This window comes from Monodon monoceros, unplaced genomic scaffold (genome assembly GCF_005190385.1).
Source record: "Monodon monoceros isolate NGI ecotype Baffin Bay Population unplaced genomic scaffold, NGI_Narwhal_1 Super_Scaffold_15, whole genome shotgun sequence".
Taxonomy (NCBI): domain Eukaryota; kingdom Metazoa; phylum Chordata; class Mammalia; order Artiodactyla; family Monodontidae; genus Monodon; species Monodon monoceros.
The window spans coordinates 6,743,417-6,764,341 of record NW_021703771.1 but is presented as its reverse complement, the minus strand read 5'-3'; the positions used below and the strand labels follow the sequence as shown (position 1 = coordinate 6,764,341).

The window sequence follows — 20,925 nt, the reverse complement described above, 5'->3', positions numbered from 1 at the left end:
CGTCTCTGCCCTTGCCTTCCGGCACCCCCTAAATGCATTTAGAAAAGGAACCTGCAGGGGAAGGTTCTTGGGGTTCTCCTAAATCCCAAGGAAAAGAGAAGAGAAAGATGCTCTTGAGGGGAGGGTCTGAAGTGAGTGGGGGTGGGTGGAAGCAGGGCTGGGGCAGGGAACTGGTCAGTACACGTGGAAGAGGAAATTCAAAACTAGTCTCCTCTCTTTCCATGGGTGTTTTCTTGGCTGACATCACTGACAGAAATAAGCTGACTAGGGTTGCCTGAAGACCGGGAAGCAGCAGCCTCTCCCCAGCCTACCCACCAGCACACCTGCCTCCCCCCCCATATGAGGGACGCTCAGATGCTGAGCTGTGTGATAAACCTAACACTAAGTAACATTTCTTCAGAGTAAAAGGACTTCAGGCCTCTCGGCTTCTCTGTCCGTACACTGGACTAATATTTATTGAGGTCTCACCGCAGGCCACTCCTTGACTTTGCCGCTGGATATGAAGTGAAGTGAGATCTGGCACCTGCTCTCAGAGAACAGACAAGGCTGGGTCCCTCAAGTTATCCTTCAAGTTACCATTTCATGTGGTTTCCCCGAACTAAGGACTTTTCTAAATCAAAAAAAAGCACCCGAAAACCTGTGATTATAGATTCCGAGAAGTTTTGACTGGAGTTTAAGACAGAGCCTTCATTTTGAGAAAAAGAAAAACCACACAGCTAGATGTTAGTGGTTATTAAGATGTGCTTTCTTTATCGAGATTAGCATAATGAAAATATTTGTCTATGCTATTCATTGCCTTAGGAGATATCGACTTTGTTTTATGCTTCAAAGGCCCTAGTTTGAATTTTCTATGTACGCAAAGTGGCAGTGCATGAGGTTCCCAGAGACCAATATTCATATAATACAAACTGAAATTATATAACTTGTTGGCTATCAAGCTTTTCTTTGAAACTCCGTGAATTACTTATGACACATGATAACAAAAACGTCTGATAAATACAAGGCCACTAAGTAAACCAGTAGCCCAATACGGGTTGGATTTATTTCTGCATTCCTTTGAAACGTGGACCTTGTTTTATGTGAAAAGAAAATTGATGATTAAATGACTATCATTATTATTGATTGTTGTGGCGGTTGAAGCATAAACCAATGGCCTGAAGTCTTGTCTCACTATTGAGTTGCCATAATTTCAGACAGAGGACTAGAATTATGGTGCTTTTGTAGCAGGCGCAACAAATTCTTCACCTATAAAGAAGAGTAAAGACAATGCCTGGTTTTGCTTTATAAAGTAATTTCCACACTTAAACAGAAACTTGGGATAAACAAATGAAAGGTCTTCAAAATCTTCAGAAGTACAATGTAAATAACACCTACGAATAGTTTTTTTTTTCTCCTTTGTCTATAGTTGCAGTACCACAGTGCAGATTTCCAAATCAGATTTCCAAAGTTAAAAAGTGTAAAATAGTAAGGTTTCTTATATCATAGAACTTTGACCCTGGGAGGTCCTCAGGGAGACACTGATGAGGGCATTGAATCAATCTTCTGGGATTGCAAAGGAAAGCAAGAGAAAAAGAGAAAGAGAAAGGAAGGAGAGATAAAGTAAGAAACTCGTGTATGTGCCAGTATTTTGGGCATTTTTAGAACCGAGCAAAAAATGAACCATACTAATTTGCATTTGAGTAGAACTTTTTTTTCAAATGCAGTCACAAACATTATTTCCTTTAACTTTACAATAAGCTGGAAAGTAGGTTTGGCTAATTTTATTCTTCACAGACAAGGACACTGAATAATTATGAGGACAAGTAGTTCCCCCAGGGGCCCAGAGTTATTCAGTGGCTAAGATGGTGAAAGGAACCAGATTTCTTGATTTTTAGAGTCACTTTCTTTCCAGATAGCTTTGCCTCATACAGATATGAATGAGGTTCTTAAATAGATGAATATTTGGAGAAAATAGGGAGAAAAAGAATGATAGTGAATTTTTGTTATCTGAATTACCAACCAAGAAATATGATATTAAAAATTCAATGGATAGTAAAAATATTTTAATTGATATTTTATAATTACTTGTAAATATTGGTATAAATTTCATGTTCGCCAAATTTTGAAATGGAGCCACATGCAGCTTACAAAATCCTGACCTGAAAAGTTTTTTTATTCCACTCTTTGACACATTTGACATTTTAAACAGACCTTTTACCCTACATTGAGAATAGACCTTGAGACTAATGAAATACCAGAAACTGGATCAGAGTTTGCTGTTTGTCTCTGGGCTTGAGAGCTAAGTAAGTGGGAAAGCGTAAGTTATCTTTCTTGGTAGGTGAACCTAAGTGTAGTGGTGGGACCCGAACCCTCCAACCTTGGTTCATGGCAAAGCTGTATTTTTTCGTAATGTTAACAAATGGTTAATCAGATGGTGTTTGGAAGGATCTGAAAGGAACATGGCTTCAAGGTAATTATCCTGAATCAAGTGGATTTGTGACAGAAAAGGTAAACGAGTCATGGCAGCTAGTCTTGTGGGATTACGTGTTGGGTCTCTTGAGCTGAGTGGCTGGAATGTTGGAAGGAAATTACTGTTGATGGCTGGTGTGCCCTGCCGGACAGCGGCAGGAAGTTTCAGAACACAGTTGGCTTTAATATCGTCCCGTATAGAACTTCATCTGCATAAGCATTCATATGACAGCAATTCTTTCTGCCGCTGGCAATATTTTCCTCTAGTCATTTCTCTGACAAATAAGAATGATTGCAAGCTGGAGTTGTATGCGTGCATCTGTAAATGTAAATTGTAGGAGATTTATGTACATCCATATAAAATCCCTCCTTTCCTGCTAAGGCTTTAGTAAGTTGATTCTTTTCCCTTAGAGATGTGTAAAATTAAAGAGGTCAGAGCTTGGATGTAAGCTCTGCTCCCAAAGGACAGCTGTGCTGTTATCATTCATAACTTATATTCTTATAGGCACTTTTGCTGTGGCATGCTTGGTGAGCTCTGTAAAGTAGTATTTTTTTTTTTCACTCGTATAGCATCCATCTCAGATACAGAGAAGAGGAATTAGAATGAAGTACAGGAATTATAGTTAAGCCATGCTACTTTTTACAGGAAAGAGGTTAGAACATCCCCTGAATGTATACAACTATCATCCCTGATAGATAGATGTGATATGATTAGGGTAGTGAGTAATAAAGAAACTACTCTGAAAGGTCAGTGTAAGTGGAAATAGTCAGGCAGCAAAAAAAATGTGACGGGGGCTGTGAAGCACAGTGCCCGTGGTTAATACCTAGAATTTTTTGCCTGCTTATTTGCAGAACCCCTTCTGAATGAGGTTTTAAGCTCCCAGAGGGCAGGGAACATCACTTCATGTGAACTCTTCATTAGCATCTAGTGTAGTCTGACCACACAATGATGATGACGATAAGAACAGCTAACATTGACTCAGTGCCCGCCCTGCCAGGCACTGTTGTAAACACTCTGTGTGTAATATCCCAGTGAATGTTCAGAATTACCATATGAGGTAGATATTAACATTATACCTATTTTACAGATTAGGAAACTGAGGCTACATACAGTTGAGCAACTTGACCATGGTTGCACAGCAATTAAGTGCCAGAGGTGGGATTTGAACCGAAAGTAAAGATGATGTGGAAGGACAGGTGTGAAATCCCTCCACCCAACACCCAAAGTAATTTATTCAGTAGTCGTGTACGGAGTGTGTGTTAGATGTTGGGACAATGTGCTAGGATTGTAATGGACACAGTCCTGTCCTCGTGGAGCTTATGCTTTTCTACATGGCTATTTCATAGAAGAGTCCACTGGATCATCAGACACCAGAATATATTTTCATTCATTCAAAGAGCCTCCTAGTGATTAGACATAGTTTATCATGTCTGTGGAAGACAGTATAAATAAGAAGTGACTGGAAGCAGCCTCCAGGGTATCCAGCCATTCTGCTTCCTTATTATGGAGCTGAAGTTCTACCATATACAGTAGCTTGTCAGTTACTTCAATCACTGAGATGGTTAGCTGGCTGTGTGTGTGGGGATTGACCAGGATTGGTCTTGGAGGGTATATGCATAGAGTGGACATTAGATGTCCCATTCGTCAGACATGCCCTGAGGTTTATAAAACCCATGTGCCACATGTGTTACCAGAGTGCCCCTGCAGGAATGGTTTGTTTGCTGAAATACAAAAGCCAACGTTCCATTACCATAGGTGCTCAGCAACTAAGATGCTGGGACCTGTTCCCAAGTTACAGCATTACAGTTATACTGGGGAGATTGAAAATCTCAGCCTGTCAAAAACTCTTCCGTGTGTGTTTAATAACTTTATTCTTTGGTAAATTTCTAGTAATTAACATTTTCAACTCATTCTTTTCTACCTCCTTTGATTCACTCTTTGGAGCTATGAGGGAAATTAATTGACGTAGAGAAATGTAAAAGTGGTGATCAGTGAAATAGTTTTCTATATAAGCTGCATGAATGCATTTTATTGATATTTATGCAGACTATGACAGATTAAATATGGATTTTGGTGATTATTTTTAAGTAGGGCTTTCATATTTTCAAGGAATCCATCCCTCAATTAGTATCATTTTAGCCTTTTTCAAAATCTTGATAATGTATAGGTTTTATAAGGTATTTATATTGTATATGCATGCATATATGTATATGTACATATATGTATGTATATATCTATAGATACACATACACATATTTGTCTTTAGCAAGGTGTTCCCTTCAAGATTACATTATAAATGACAACATCTAAAAGTAAAGAAAAAATTACAAAGATAAAAATACGGGCTTCCCTGGTGGCGCAGTGGTTGAGAGTCCACCTGCCGATGCAGGGGACCTGGTTCGTGCCCCGGTCCGGGAGGATCCCACATGCCGCGGAGCGGCTGGGCCCGTGAGCCATGGCCGCTGAGCCTGCGCGTCCGGAGCCTGTGCTCCGCAACGGGAGAGGCCACAACAGTGAGAGGCCCGCGTACCGCCAAAAAAAAAAAAAAAAAAAAAATGCATCTTTACCTGATGTGGAAATTTGGATGTACATGTAGTGTTATCATGCTTTGATATCTATTAAGTCAACTACTGTGAAACACATTTATAACCATCATATGTAAAGCTAAAGCGGTTATTAAAGCATCACTTCCAAACATTGTCATTTTCCCTATTAATTTTCAGTAACTGACTTAAATTCTACATACTGAGTGGCACACATGAAAATGTATACTTAATAATAGCTGTTTTACTAAGGGAGATAACCTAGAAACATACATGCTCTCAAGTGATTCAAATTTAAAAGTTAATGTATTCCATAAGCAGTCATCATTGCTAAGATGACTAGAGAGCTTTAGACGGCTCTAAGGCAATAATGCGATGGATTAGTTTTAATTACTATTGAAGGAACATTTTACCTCTCAAGACGTGATTCAAAAGCTACAGAGACATACAGTGTATTTGTTTTATAAACGAAGTCAAGGAGGTACATAAATATGGCTAAATGGCAGAGACAAGACCTGTCGTCCTATCAGACTTACCTATTAGAACACTGTAACTATTAGTTTGCATTTTTCAAAGCAGAGACAAAAGTACTAAATTATTGAACCCTGTGATAAACAATGCATTTAGCAGGAAGTTAGGAATAGGATAGAATTTATCAACAGAAAGTGACTAACAGGCAGATCTTAAACATTAGCTTTCAGAAAGAATATGCAAAGGTATTTCTTTACAAATATTTGTACCCTACATAGGTAACCATCCTGTATATAATTAACAAATTAAGCAAAATTATCCACTTAGTGGTTTGCCTAAGGATGCTGTATTAGTTATAACATCATCTTGCTTTATTAGGGATTAACGGGACCTAATGGATCTCCTGGCTCTGTTGGACCGAGAGGACAGAAAGTAAGTTAGCCACCTGGTATTAATTGCTGGTATTCATTAAGTGTGGGAGCATAATTTCATTGTGGTGTTTCCATATCAACTAACAGATTAGTTGTGAAGTAGCTGAAATACACTTGTTCAACTAAAATCGTGTTTCAGTTGAATTAAATTACATCCCAAACACCAAGATGGAGTGTTGTAATGATCTCAATATTTACCCAGTTTGCATACTTACATATTCATTCTGCTAAAAGCTAAGTACAATGGAGCTATTTTTATTTTTAGGGAGAACCTGGCGTGCCAGGACCTCGTGGATTTCCAGTAAGTAAATGTAAAGTGACGTGGTTGATAATCTCCTATCTTTAGGTAAAATTCTGCCACTATGAAATTTTTCAATGTAGTTTTCTACGTAATACACATCACAAAGGAGTTTATGACTTATCTGCTGTGATAAGCATTCTGACTATGAGTAGAGAAATTTTAGAGCAATTTGAATGTATGGTGTAAAATACATACATCTGTTTGCAGGTAGCGTTTCCTAATAGACATCCCCCTCTCTGTCCCCACTGATGGAAAATGTTTCTTGCATAACAACAGCAAATCTAAGTATTCAGTGTTTAGACCTGGGCATCACACCACTTTCTTCACAACTGGTTTTATCTCTAATGAAATACTGGCTGTCAGATATGTCAGATATTATCACCCACCTGGTTCCCTGGCAAGTCTTTTTCTACATTGCACAATCTGGCAGACTTGTGTTATTTCAGTCTACAAGAGAACTGGGATCTCAGGCTGCTATCTTTTTTTCTATTCTGCTCTTCATTCCTCTTTTGTTCTTGTCAGGAATCTGTATTTTTCCTCCTTGTTTTCTATTCTTACTGTTTTCTTTGCCTTATTTCAGTGTCCATCAACTTTTCCATTATAAGTCCATCTGCAGAAGTGAATATCTTGCTGGCCTTTCTCCCATATTTTCAGCTCAGAGCTCAACATCTTATAGAGATGCCTTTTTTTTTTAGATTTAGTGAAATTTATCAAACCTCTAGGTCTCTGATAATGAAATAACTTATTGATTACTTTGGTATTGCCAAGCAGAACATTTATTCCCCAAATTGATCCACATATTAAAATGTTCAAATAGAAGTAATTTTTCAAAGAATGGCTTAAAAAAAGTCCCACTTATCATTAAAACATACTGCTCATGTGAAATTCATACTTGTGGCTGCCTAGATAATTAGAAATAATAGAGAACGGACTTGAGGATATGGGGAGGGGGAAGGGTGAGCTGTGACAAAGCGAGAGAGAGGCATGGACATATATACACTACCAAACGTAAGGTAGATAGCTAGTGGGAAGCAGCCGCATAGCACAGGGAGATCAGCTCGGTGTTTTGTGACCGCCTGGAGGGGGGGATAGGGAGGGTGGGAGGGAGACGCAAGAAGGAGGAGATATGGGGATATATATATGTGTATAGCTGATTCATTTTGTTATAAAGCAGAAACTAACACACCATTATAAAGCAATTATACTCCAATAAAGATGTTAAAAAAATAATATCATTATCAGAGGATGTACACTGATTCCACTGGGTCCTTCATATAAGGATATTTTAGGAAAGGAGGTCTGGAAATATAAGCTATCAGGAATATGGTATCAGAGAGAAAGGAGGTCTGGAAGTATAAGCTATCAGGAATATGGTATCAGAGACAGTTATGAATACAAGGGATTCAAGCCAACAGAGGAGAGGAAACCCAAGGCCGGGAGACTGACCCCGGAAAGCATAGAGAGAATAGGGGCTCTAGGTAGCTGATGCTCAGTTTTATTAAGTTCAACAAGCGTAGAATTAGAGCTTCTTATGTACTGGGTCCTGTGCTTGGAATCCAGGCTGCGAGGCTGCGGAAGGCGTGGTTTCAACCCTTGATTACACGCAGTTCGGTGTTGCTCAAGAGATAGAAAATGTAAAGGAGTGTGAGATGGGGTGACCAGCTCTAAAATAAAATTCAGCATACTAAATTAGGATCCATTGGAGGTTATTTCATGAGTGACACCGTTTCATTTTCAGTATCTAATGGATTTGGTGTCTGCATATAGCCCTACCTGTCGAAGGGTGTGTTTCTAAACCCTTTTCTTCTCCCCCGCCTCTCTGTGCTAAAGGGAGAGAACTTTAGGAAGTTCTCTCCTAAACTAGGGAGAGGAAGTTTGGGGAACTTCCAAATATCACATTATAAACTTTAAAGCAGTATTGTATTGCTTTTAATGTAGGTTTCTTATAAAACATGACAAGTGATATCACTTATATGCAGAATTTAAAACATGATACAAGTGAACTCATTTACAAAACAGAAATAGGCCCACAGACATAGAAAACAAACTTATGGTTACTAAAGGGGGAAGAGGGGGAGGGATAAATTAGGAGTTTGGGATTAGTGTATACAAACTACTACATACAAAATAGAAAATCAACAAGGACCTACTGTATAGCACAGGGAGCTATATTCATCATCTTGTAATAACCTACAATGGAAAAGAATATGAAAAAGTCTGGTTGTGCCTCTTTGTGAGTAATGGTATCTTGGTTTTCTTTAAAAGAAATTTGGAAAAAATATTACTGGTTAGCTTAGACATCAAAAGAATATTTGAGGAGCTGAAGCAAATTTCTTCCTTTAGAAGTAGAGCCGTGTTTGCTTTTCCTTACCCAGTCCTTTCTGTAGAATGAACATCTTATGTTTATTTAGTGATAAACTTTATTTATTTTTTTAAATTAATTAATTTATTTATTTATTTTGGCTGCTTTGGGTCTTAGTTGCGGCACATGGGCTCTTCGTTGCAGCACTCAGGCTTCTCTAGTTGTGGCATGTGGGCTCTCTAATTGTGGCGCGTGGGCTTAGTTGCCCTGTGGCATGCGGGATCTTAGTTCCCTATTGTTTATTTTTGAACTGAGTTATTTCTGTGTCTGTATTTACACTAAGTATGGGTCACGTACCGTAACAACATTTATTTTAATCTTTTAGGGCCGTGGTATTCCTGGACCTCCTGTAAGTATTATCTCTTGGTCTGTTTTACATAGTCTACAAAAATGGCCCATTTCTCAGATCCGGACCCTACTCTCCAGCTAACACTGTACCCAGTGGCGTTTATAGTGTCTTACCTGAATGATCTTAGGGGGCTACTATGACAGCACCCCTATTCTGCTAAAAGTATTTTATTAATTTAAGGAATTTCTGTTAATTTAATTAATTTCTATATAAGTAATTAAAATTTGGCCCAATGAGTCGTCTCGTTGGAAACCAAAGCTAGCACAGATACGTAATTCTAAGTCAGTTTATCATATTTGATATCACTTGTCATAGATTGTAAAAGCATCCGTAAATCACCGTGTCCCTTTAATTTGATGACTGCAGGGTCCTCCTGGGGGAGCAGGCCTCCCCGGAGAGCTTGGCCGTGTTGGACCAATTGTGAGTACACGCGCACACAGTGCATTGGTAGACATTTGCTGATTTAACGGAAGATGTTACTAGGGAAGGCTCATTGCCCTAGCTGTATGCTTCCCCCTGCAAATCCAAGAAATGGCAGATGAATTTCATTCCAGTTTATAATATTGATGAAGACCAGGGTGATAATGCTCCCTCATTTTTGTAGAGTGATTTAAATTTTTTCCCCGAAGTTTTCAGCTAAACTTTTCTTCCCAACTTATAGAATTAGTGATCAAGTGGAGAAGTGTCACCTTCGTTTTACAGACTCTAAGCCAGGATTGGGGTCCAGTGTCTCTTTTATTAGTCTCCCTGCAGGAAATGAAGTGAATAGTCTAAAATTACTACCATGTACACTTATGTTAGGATCATGAAATCATAATCGAACTGACAGAAGTTAACTTTAGTCAGTAAAGAGCTGAACTTCATGGAAGAAATTGCTGGTAATGTGTTTGATGTTCATATTCAATAAACATTCAAAAAACGTTGAATCATTGATGTTCTCTGAACGATAGATAATAGTAAATCCACGGAGAGTCTGTAGGAGCTACTGTTTGACAAATTTATTTAGTGAATGATGAATGAATATGAAATGATTGTAAAATTGATTGTCAGATGCTTTTGACTTCTTATGATAGAACATTAGGAAGGAAAAGATGTGCCAGGAGTCAACTCTGGATAATAAGTCTAACTGGACTCCATTTTCATCTGAATGGCTTATTTGAATTTAGCCATCTTGACCTTCTGTCCCAATGGCAAGAGCGTGCAGTGACAGACCGAGGGATAGCTTCTGGGTGAAGAGCCCCAGGGGTGGCTGGCCCTGCAGAGGTGACGACTTTCCCTGTTGCAGCTTCAGGCAGGCGCAAGCCTTCCTTGCTGCTGTTAGCTGGGCAGCATCAGCAGTGTCGGCTGTTCTGGTTCCCCTGAAAATCAACTAGAGAAATACGTAGTGTTTCCAGTTTGTTGGCTGTCCTGGTTCCCCTGATAATCAACTAGAGCAATACGTAGTGTTTCCAGTTTGTTTGCAGAGTAGATAAAGCGATCATCCTATAGAGAAGGACTGGCTTTTTTCCCCAAGTCTCCCTCTGCCTTGTCTTACTACTTTGGTGAGACCGGAAGTCCTTTATTCTTCTGGTTTTGTGGAGGTAGTTGGATTGTGGGTCCCCCATCTATTTTGGTGGCAGGTCCATGCAGGCTGAGCTCTGCAGGGTTTCTAGGAATGTCAGTTTCTCATGCCTCACCACTTTACGCACTATGTTTTGACATGTGTATAACCACTGTGTCACAATTTTCAAATAACTTAGGGTGACCCTGGGAGAAGAGGACCACCGGGCCCCCCTGGTCCCCCGGGACCCAGCGTAAGTTATTTGAAGCTTGAATTTCTCTGTGTCTGAGAGTTGGGATTAAAGAAACCTAAGAACCAAAAATGGAAGTACCTTTAAATCAAGTCATTGTCCTAAAATTCCAGAATGGCTATGATTTTTTCACTCATTCAGAGCATGGTCTTTTTGGGCCAGAATAGTAGAGAAATCACAATAATTTAAAAGATGGTTTTCACGGGGAATGGTTTACTCATTGTATTTGAAGTGCTTTGAGGCTTGTGATGTCTCAAATGTTCAAAACTTGGACATATAAAGGGAACATTTTCAAAGGAACTCGTTTTTACGAAGGATTTACACAGTTAAGTACTTTTAAAAATGCAGTTAATTAGGAGATTATCCTTATTTTTAATTTACGATTTAGAGTCCTCCATATTTTCTATTCTCTCATTTTATTTCCCTTCAATCCCCTGAAAGAAATAATCTACTGCAATTTAGTTTTCTCCAAACAGAAGAGGCCAAGTCAAGTTTTTAGAATGTTAGCGTATTATACGCTATTTATTCCGTATAGGTTATTGAACAAATACATTGATTGTATTTTTGTCCAGTGAACTTTCTGTTATTAGTAGTCTGAATTAAAATGTTTCACTATATTCTTACCTTTAGTATTTTCTTTACTTTAGGGAACAATTGGCTTTCATGATGGAGATCCATTGGTAAGACATTTTCCTTTGAACAAAGTACAGTTTAGGTCAAAGACCAGGAATTCTCTTTAAAAGGTGAATTCTCTTTAAAATGACCTCACTGGAATATGTTGTATTTCTGTCTTTTACTTTACTCAGATAGCAGAGCAGTCGGCCGGACTGGTGAACTGGTCGCTTGTGTACACTCAGAAAAACCATTTTTCATTATAGAAATATCTTTTTTTCCATAATCTTTTTACTTTATGACTAAGACATGCTTTTTCACCAGAAGTCAAACAATCCGCTCTGAGACTTGTTTTACTTATAGACTAATATTGAAACGATGTAGGAAAACTGCACTAAATGCAATTTTGGTCCATTGTTGGGGGGACGTGACCCTCAGGACAGAGCTGTTGGAGTGGGGGGCAGGTGGGAGGGGACAGAGGTCATGGCCTGGGACAGTGGTCTGTCTGCAATCATTTTATTCCTTTAACAAGTTAAATCTGAAGTAAATATGGAAAAATAGTAACACACATTAAATCTGGGTGGCGGATACGTGGGGGAAGCGTTTGTTATGTTCTCTGTACTTTTCTGTAAGCTAGGAATATTTCCGAGTTTAAAAATAAAAGAATAAAAAAGGAAAGGGGGTAGTCAGAGTTATTTCATGAATATAATTGAATTGGGGTTCTGTAGCTGGAATCCTAAAGGAGGTACCATTTTGTCATAAAGTAGAAGCTCTGGTTTACTGTCTATCTCTCTGGCAGTGTCCCAATTCCTGTCCACCGGGTCGCTCTGGATATCCAGGCCTGCCAGGCATGAGGGTAAGAGAATAATTTCCATGCTGTATTCTGTTTTCTGTTTTCAAGAGTATTATCCACAGGAAAAGTAGAGCCTTTCCTTGAAGCACTGGCCTTTCTGGTGCGGAGTGCCCACTTTGATGGATTGGGCAAGTCTGTGTCGCTTATTCTGTGGTCCTTATACAGTCCTGGAGATTCCCGCTGGTACCCTGACAGACACAGATGCTTGATTATTCAGTGCTGTTCAGGGAAGAAATACCAGTGAAATGTATTGGATGGAGGGACTCTACAACACCAAATGAAGGTTCAGAAGTTTGCTCCAGTGATGAGAGATGCGGGCCAGGGATGGTACACATGATGTATGTGAAATTGTTTTAGTTAAAAAGAATTGGAAAAACTGTGCAAAATAGAGAAGAAAAGAGACTTTCCAAAAGTGTTTTTCTCTCACTCTGCCATCATAACTACTTCAAAATTGCCCATAAAAATAAGAGAATAAATACCAAAAGCTGGGGTTAAATGGCTTTCTCTCTCTAGTCCAGACCAGGGAAGTTCTGCCAAAGATCTCAAAGGCTCCAAGGCCCTGGGTTTCCCACTGTGATTTTCGTGGAGGTTAGCTTTGGTGGGTTCCCATAACTGCAGAAGGCTTGGGCCTGGCTTGGTGTCTTGTTTTTCACAGAGACTTGCACCCTTGGTACAAGAAAGGTTCTGAGGAAGGAAGCTCTGACAGACTTAATTTCAGAATGTTTATTTCACACTTGCCCCATGTCCCTGATCCGAAGCGCACATATGCTTAGAACAGGTGGCTTGACAGTGAAAGATGAGGATTTCTGCACATGTTCTGCAACCTTCACGGGCTGCCGCTTATAGCTTGTCACCTGCACTTAAACTGTGTACAAGAAGAGGCAGAAAGTCGTGTGTCTGGGGAAGCCCTTCTTCTGCTTCCAGGAAGGAGATGGGCACAGAGGAAGCAGAGGGTTTTCAGGGGAGCCTCCAGAGAGCAGAGAGTAGCCCGTTGGGTGTGTCAGCCGTCACCTCTGGAGAGCGAGTTACTGATGCTGGAGAAGACTCCATGCCCTTCGCCCAACTGTGGGAGGGAGCTGAGGGGGTAGGGTTAGGGACCGGCTGGCAGTGAGTCATTGCCCAGTGGCTGAACTAGGTAACGGGGTGTTTGCTATTCTCGAACAGAGTTTGTCTATTAACTGAAACTGATATTTATTATATACTGTGGTCATGTAGCCCACATGGTGTTATTAAGGTCTTCTAAGGCTGTCATTTCTCTGACATAACCTTTCTGTTAGCAGCCTATGGACATAGATTTGGGGGGAGCAAGGTCATTTCGTGAGCCTTCTGACCACTTTCTGTGCCAAACTCAACACGTTTGTTTGCTTGTCTATTTATTTATTTCTGTACTTACGTACTTTTGCATTTGTTAGGGTCATAAAGGGGCTAAAGGAGAGATTGGTGAACCTGGAAGACAAGGTCACAAGGTAAGGACAATGAATATTTAGTGGGAAAATTGTGATTAGGAGGTCGTGATCACTTTCATTATAAAGAATTATAAGGGGGCTTCCCTGGTGGCGCAGTGGTTGAGAGTCCGCCTGCCGATGCAGGGGACGTGGGTTCGTGCCCCGGTCTGGGAAGATCCCACATGCCGCGGAGCGGCTGGGCCCGTGAGCCATGGCCGCTGAGCCTGCGCGTCCGGAGTCTGTGCTCCGCAACGGGAGAGGCCACAACAGTGAGAGGCCCGTGTACCGCAAAAAAAAAAAAGAATTATAAGGGATAATAAAAGCATACTATTTTACCCTTCCTTTTCCAGTGATGATTAACAAGTTCTCAGTAGATGCATCAATATTCTGATTAAGCATCATATTCTAACATTGTTCAGTTACAAAAATCAGAATAAAGAAAGCGTCATACACTTTCATTCTTTCCTGTATTGCTACCCCTTGCTTTTCTTTTCAAATCAGTCACACTCAGCTCTTTTCCTTGATGGTTTTGATAGTCAAGTGTTATTCTAGCTGGTTGTTCCACTCCACTAAGCAAAATTTTATGACAGGAGTAAAATTTTATGACAAGTGTTGCTGAGACTAGCAAACAGGGAAGTTGGTAATTGGCTCATAGCCTCTCATCTTAAGTTCTGAAATAATTTATCTGTTTCTGACCTAATTTCAGTGTAACTTAGATTTTGAGTAATCTGGAAGTTAGCAATTGGCACTTATATTATATTCTGGGTAGAAACTGAAATCCACAGCACAACTTGCATTGGGGCTGGCATGTCCTACAGAAAATCCAAGGCTGAAATTTAAAGCAAGGTGACCTATTTGCCTTTTCTTTTCATCCATTAGGATGAAATCTCTTTAGAGTAACTAAGAATTTGACTTCTTGTACGGTAGAATTTTAGTTCCAGTTAATTCCATAATATTTTACAAAGTCAAACTGTTCTTATCAATGCGGGTCTTCTAGACTCTGTTGAATATGTCCTTCTACACCTTTATTGGGTGGCAGAAGTCTTTTTCTTTAGAAGTTAAGAGCTTGAGAGGCAATTTATTAATACCTTCAGGCAGGCATTAATATTCCGTTTTTTTTTGGCCGTGCCGCAGGGCTTGCAGGATCTTATTGCCCCGGCCAGGGATCGAACCTGGGCCCTCGGCAGTGAAAGCACGGAGTCCTAACCACTGGACCGCCAGGCAATTCCCAGGCATTAATATTCTTGAACTCCTTAGGTAAAGCTGTTGAACAATCTCAGATAATGAGGATAAATAAGCCAATTTCCAGTACCTTATTACAGTATGAACATTCATTTAAAAAGTCTTTTATTATTTAGGCTCTGAATGGTTAAGGCATTTTATTTATCTGGCATATAACAGCTGGGTTCTTGATGTCAAATTGGAGAAAATAGAAAAAAAAATCAAGTACTTTGGAAATTTCTCTGTGTGCTCATTCCTCCATTGAATTTTTCAATTTGTAATTTAAAAAAACCAACAAATATTTATTAAGTACCCACTACGTGCCAGGGTTTCTTCTAAGCGCTAAGGGAGCAGAAATGAAAAATGTCCAATATGGCTAAATTAAGTATGACATATACATATAATAGACTATGATCTAACCTCAAAAACAAGTGTGTAGGAATATTAAATCACACCAAATATTCAGGAGGTAATATGTATAATAAAGCAGATTTAGTAGACTTCTGCTATTTTTGATGCCCTGCATCCCTTTCTTTTTTGGGGGGTGACCTCTTTTCTTTGGGGAACTTCCGCTTCCCCATCCCATGGGATTTGGGAATGGACCTGTCCGCCAGAGTGTCTCTCCACTCTCCCACGAAACTAGCATTTTTGAGACCTGTACAAGTTAGTGATCTGGACTTTCAAATTTGGTTTGGTCTTCATTGGGGAACCTGCAAATTGTTTGGTGTGTTGGGTAACTGGCCAAAATTTTCATTAAAAGTTGTTGAGGGCTTCCCTGGTGGCGCAGTGGTTGAGAGTCCGCCCGCCGATGCAGGGGACACGGGTTCGTGGCCCGGTCCGGGAAGATCCCACATGCCGCGGAGCGGCTGGGCCCGTGAGCCATGACCGCTGAGCCTGCGTGTTCGGAGCCTGTGCTCCGCAACGGGAGAGGCCACAACAGTGAGAGGCCCGCGTACCGCAAAAAAAAAAAAAAAAAAAGTTGTTGAAAACTCCTTTAATTTATTTCACATGTTTATGTCACTTAAAACTTTCAGTGGTGTCTTTGAAAATCGGCCTATGAAGATAAGATAGCTCCTTGAACAATGAAACTTGAAAGGGCTAATAGATGCCTTTAACTGTAAACTGAAAGCAGAAAGATGAAGAATTATGAGACTATAGGGGTCTGAAATTTACTTTCAGATTCACGGTTCTGCCTTGAGTTTACTCTACAAATTAATTAATGAAGATTTAAAAAATTGTTTATAAAGATAAGAATGGTCAAAAATCTTTCAGTAAAACGGTAATAAGTTGCTATTCCTAAATATGTCATTTAGCTTTGTGGTTATTGATTAGTTATTGTGTGCGATTCATCTGCTGGTGAAATATTTCAGTCAAATACATTACTCCAAGGTTTATCAAGAATCTATGGGAAAATACCCCAAAACCTGCTAATGAAAAATTACAATCACTGTTGTTTTTGTACTTATGGGGAAATACAAGTAGTATTTAATCATACACATGTGTTGATTATCCGCTCCATAAACTAGCTTATTCACTGGCTTTCCCATTAGGACCATCTCCCTCCACTGTCAATCTTATGTTCTGACGGAATGTAATCTGAATATACTTATGAGACAAAGATCCACTATGTAAGACTCTCAGAGTTCATTCAAAAATCAAGTGTAAATTATTTAGGTATAGCCTAGTTCTTTGCACTAGATGCCCAAATGTTCTATATTAACACTGCTACTAAATTTTTTGTATTTCTTTGTGGGTGTGTGTGTATGTGTGTGTTTGTGTGCAAAAATCTCTTATGTATAAAGTATAGCACGTGGAGTAAGAAAATGGGTGAATTGAAGCATGTAATAAACAATAGAACTGGATTTTAATCTACCATTATGAACAAATATCAAAAACTAAGAATGTTTCTCATGATGAATTTCACAATTTAAGTCATTCATTACCACAGAAAATGTAAAACAGTATATCTATTGTGAAAAGTAAAACCTTTGTCAGAGAGAAAATAACTTTTTTCCCAGAGTCCATAAAGTAATCTTTCTGTAAGAAACAGTAGTTGGATTTCTGTTTAGAATATCCTAACATTTTAAAGTATATCAGAGATTATAAAATTAGTATCAAAAAGTTAAACCAATAATTAGTTAAAAAACATAATGGAAGAAGATTCCATTGGCAATAGCCACCAGGTAGTCAAAATACTTTAGAACAAACTTAAGAAGTATTCAACAAAATGAAAAGAACAAAACTTTATTGGTGGAAAGAAAAAGAAAACGTTTTGACTAAATATGAAGATACACTGAGTTCTGAGATGGAAAGACTCAGTATTGTGAAGATTCTAACTCTCTCTCTATAATCTATTAATTTAATGAAGTCCTAATACAAAGCAAGCAGTGTTTTTGTGAAGATCCGCCCAACAATTCCAAAGTTCATGTGGAAGGGTAAACATTTAAGAAAATCTGAAAATAAGAGTAACTATAAATGAAAAATAAGGGTAAAGGAATTCTCCCAACCTGAGATTAAAATGTATTATAGAATTTCGATAATTAAAACGTTATGGTATTGACAACATCATACAGCAGTATGATTCAGTATAGCTGAATAGGAAGGAAGTCCAGAAACAAGTATATTTATCAATTTAACGTACATTAAAGATGAATTTTTCAGCCTGGGTGGAGAGAATCTATTATTCAATAAATGATATTGGATAGAGTGCCAGTTATCAGGAAAAAAAAAAGATTTCTACTCTATATTTACATAAAAATAAATTAATGATAATTAAAAATTTCTATGTAAGAAATGAACTATAAAATTACTAGAAGAAAAATATAGATGAATATTTATATATTTTGGGGGTGTCAGAGAAGGCTTTTCCGAGCACCATCAAAGGTAGAAGCCATGGAAGAAAAGACAGATTTAGATTTAAGTACAATTTTTAAAAAAAAAACTGTGCATGGTACAAAAACTATAATGAAAAAGTTAAAATGAAAATCATAATTTAAAATATTATAGTTTAAGGAAAAGTTTGCATAGTGTGATCACACTTTCTTAATAATACACCCACAACACACATACTTAGAACATGAATGCATACACTCCCCCTCTCTCTCCCCCTCTTCCTCTTTCCCTCCCCTCCTCTCTCTCTCTTTAGAAAAGCTTTGAAAGGATAGCATCCAAAATGTTACTGGTGTTTATAGTGGAAAGGTGAGATTTGGGTGACTTTATTTATATGCATCTCTATTTTCTGAATGTTCTGCAATTAATATGGACTACTCATATAAAATAATTTAAGCAAGTATAGTAGACTAATTCAGGAGATGCCAGATGAACTTACCACGTGCCAAGTTAGACCGAGCCCATTTCAGTGTCCATTTGCTGGATTAGCATTTGGTGCCCTTCTCTCTGTTTTTTCAGGGTGAAGAAGGAGACCAGGGCGGAATTGGACAGGTTGGAGCTCAAGGACCTCTGGTGAAGTATTTTTAGAAACATATTTAACTATGTTGTGGGACCCTGGTGGTCTTTGGAGGATATCATTACTGCTTGCTGAACTTCTGGGGTTTGGGAGAGGATATGCCAAAATATTTCTGTAAAATTCACAGTTTTTCATCTTTTAAATATACAGCATCTGTCAAGGAATGCAAGATTTGTAAAAAGTATGCTTTTTGGAACACTTATGCACGAGCTCGGGAGACAACACATGTCATTCTCATGTCTCTGCTATTGACCCAAATATTTCTGGAATTCTTTTTTGAATTACCTTCAGAGTCAGAAAATAAGCCCCACAAGAATGAGTGGCTTTATTCTGATTTGGCCAGATCTCACTTTGTGTCCTGACTGGATCACCCTGGCCATGTGTATTTCAGGCCATTCCTAACTGATCTACAGAGAACCGGGACTGACCTGGATGTAAAACAAACAGTTGGAGATGCCCCCTTTTCTCCAGTGAGAGCACGGGGAAATGACTGGCCTAGAGCTACTTTATCCTAAGCCATTGTGGACAGTTAGCAAGTTGCCCGGAAGTGGCTACCCCGTTTTCCTGATGGGGCGTCTGCCCGCTGCTTCTCCCCAGGGAGCATCTCTACGGCATCTGTTTCTGGAGCCCTGCTGCTGTGGGTCCAGACAGTCAAGAATGACAACACTCAGTGTTGAAGGATCGACACCCTGCACCCTCATTTTGAGGATTACGCACTCCTGTGCCCGAGAAGGGAGGAGATGGCTTCCTCCTGCCCCAAATTGGAATTCACAATGCCTTTTATCGTAGAAATGGTGTAACGTAGAGTGATGGCAAGTGAATGATGGAGACCCCAGCTACACTTATAGGAAGAAGCTTTTGTGGGCTGCCTGGGAACCTATTGCCTTGGATGGCACACACTGGTGGGGAAAAATTAGTCCAAAGTTTAAAATCACGATCATGTGACCCGTAACCACGTTACAAACCACGAAGGAGGCAAAAGTGGCAGTGTATTCTGTGTGAGTTAAAAGTCAAAGGCTTTAGCAAGATTCTCTGATGCTAATGATACTTACTCTTTTGCCATCAGTCATTGTTCCGATTCCAGATTTGTGTAAGTCTTCAGAATTCTTAAAAAGGGTTTTGACATCAGAAGAATTCCTTTTGGATTTTTCTTCGAAACCAGGAAAGTTTGTCTGCAATATAATGTCACTTTTTCTCAGTGTTACCTTTGGTTATGATAACATCCTTCTCGATCAGCTTTTGTGATGACATCAAAGAATGTGTGCTTCAACTAAAAGAACTTACTTCTCTTTTTTACATTTCCAGGGAGCCCAAGGTTCGAGAGGCATCACTGGCATAGCTGGGGCCAAAGGGGAAAAAGTAAGATGATGATGGTGATGATACACTACCAAAATGCATAAATGTTTAGGTCTGGGGCCATTTCAAATAACCTCTTATCTTTAACAACGTCACTTTTTATTTCTTACTTGGTGCTTTGTAGATGTTCAGTTGGGTCCTTACTTTCTGTTATAAACGTAGATGATAGAAATGAGTCATACACAGGATACTTGTTATTATTATATATTTTAAATTATTTTGGGTAAATAGGAGTAAGCAGGGCTGTTTCACTTAATCTGTTGTCTTTATCAGTAGTTGACACTGGTAACACTGACACAGTACCTGGAGTGCCCGGCAAAAGCAGGGGAGGATGGAGAGGTGGAGCGGAGGATGATGCGTTGCCCTTGGTGGGCAGGGCAGGGCAGGGCAGGGATGGCTTGTCTGAGTGAATAGAAGAAGCAATAACAACGCAAGCTTGAACGTTCATGATGAGCTCAGAAATATTTTTCTTGCTCTGTGTGTGTGTGTGTGTGTGTGTGTGTGTGTGTGTGTGTATGAGTGGAGGGGGCATGTCTAGCTTCTCTCAGATGTTAAGGAAATGGTCAGCACTTTGTAGAAAGTTTGTTAGGAAAGCCCATTTGTAGGCTCCAGAAAATTAAAAACGGGGCTCTTTGCCCACCACCCCTCCTGACCCTCGCCTCACCCTCTGCAGAACCTCTGAGGCTAATTCATGTTGTTCTGCACAGAAGCACAGAGTCTTTCATTAGCAACCAGACAAGGAGAACGGGCACATTGTAGGTGCTCAGTAAATGAAATTCAACCTTTTTAAAAAAGAGATGCACATTTTTGTGGATCGAAGGAACTGCTTCATGAATAATTCCATCAATTTCATTTTTTCAGCCACTTTCTCTGTCTGTCTAGGTTTTCTCATTGTGCCCATCTCCCTCTTCTGTTTCCTATAGAATGCGGTTTTTTTTCTAAAAACACTGTATTTTTAAAAACATATTTTGCATTTCTGTACTCATGTTTCCTTAAGTAACATTCTGTGTGTGCTCTTCTGTTATTAAAAAATAAATCCCATTTATTTTGAAGTTGCTGATACACAGGCTTTTGCTTTTTCTGGGTTTAAATCACTTCCTAAAATACGTGACCCTCACTTTGAAACCAATTACTGTTCTTGATATGCTCTTTATTTGAGGTATTTTGCTACTTGGTAGTTTTCAAAATTTCTCATTTCCTCTGATTTTTGTCAAATTACTTTCATTAAAAAGAAAAAAGCTCTTCCGGTGAATTCAGACCTGCGGGGTGGTTACCT

General features: G+C 39.3%; 1 protein-coding gene across 2 annotated transcripts in view; it reads left to right on the top strand.

Annotated features, from left to right (window-relative positions):
* The window catches only part of COL9A1 (collagen type IX alpha 1 chain), an 82,995-nt gene that overhangs the window by 25,289 nt on the left and 36,781 nt on the right, over window positions 1–20,925 (top strand). For both annotated transcript variants that reach the window (XM_029223942.1, XM_029223941.1), the window contains 10 exons: window positions 5,842–5,895; window positions 6,160–6,195; window positions 8,883–8,906; window positions 9,273–9,326; window positions 10,646–10,699; window positions 11,344–11,376; window positions 12,108–12,164; window positions 13,574–13,627; window positions 18,236–18,289; window positions 19,599–19,652. In XM_029223942.1, coding sequence (XP_029079775.1) covers window positions 5,842–5,895; window positions 6,160–6,195; window positions 8,883–8,906; window positions 9,273–9,326; window positions 10,646–10,699; window positions 11,344–11,376; window positions 12,108–12,164; window positions 13,574–13,627; window positions 18,236–18,289; window positions 19,599–19,652 — 474 coding nt within the window. The remainder of the gene's footprint in view (window positions 1–5,841; window positions 5,896–6,159; window positions 6,196–8,882; window positions 8,907–9,272; window positions 9,327–10,645; window positions 10,700–11,343; window positions 11,377–12,107; window positions 12,165–13,573; window positions 13,628–18,235; window positions 18,290–19,598; window positions 19,653–20,925) is intronic.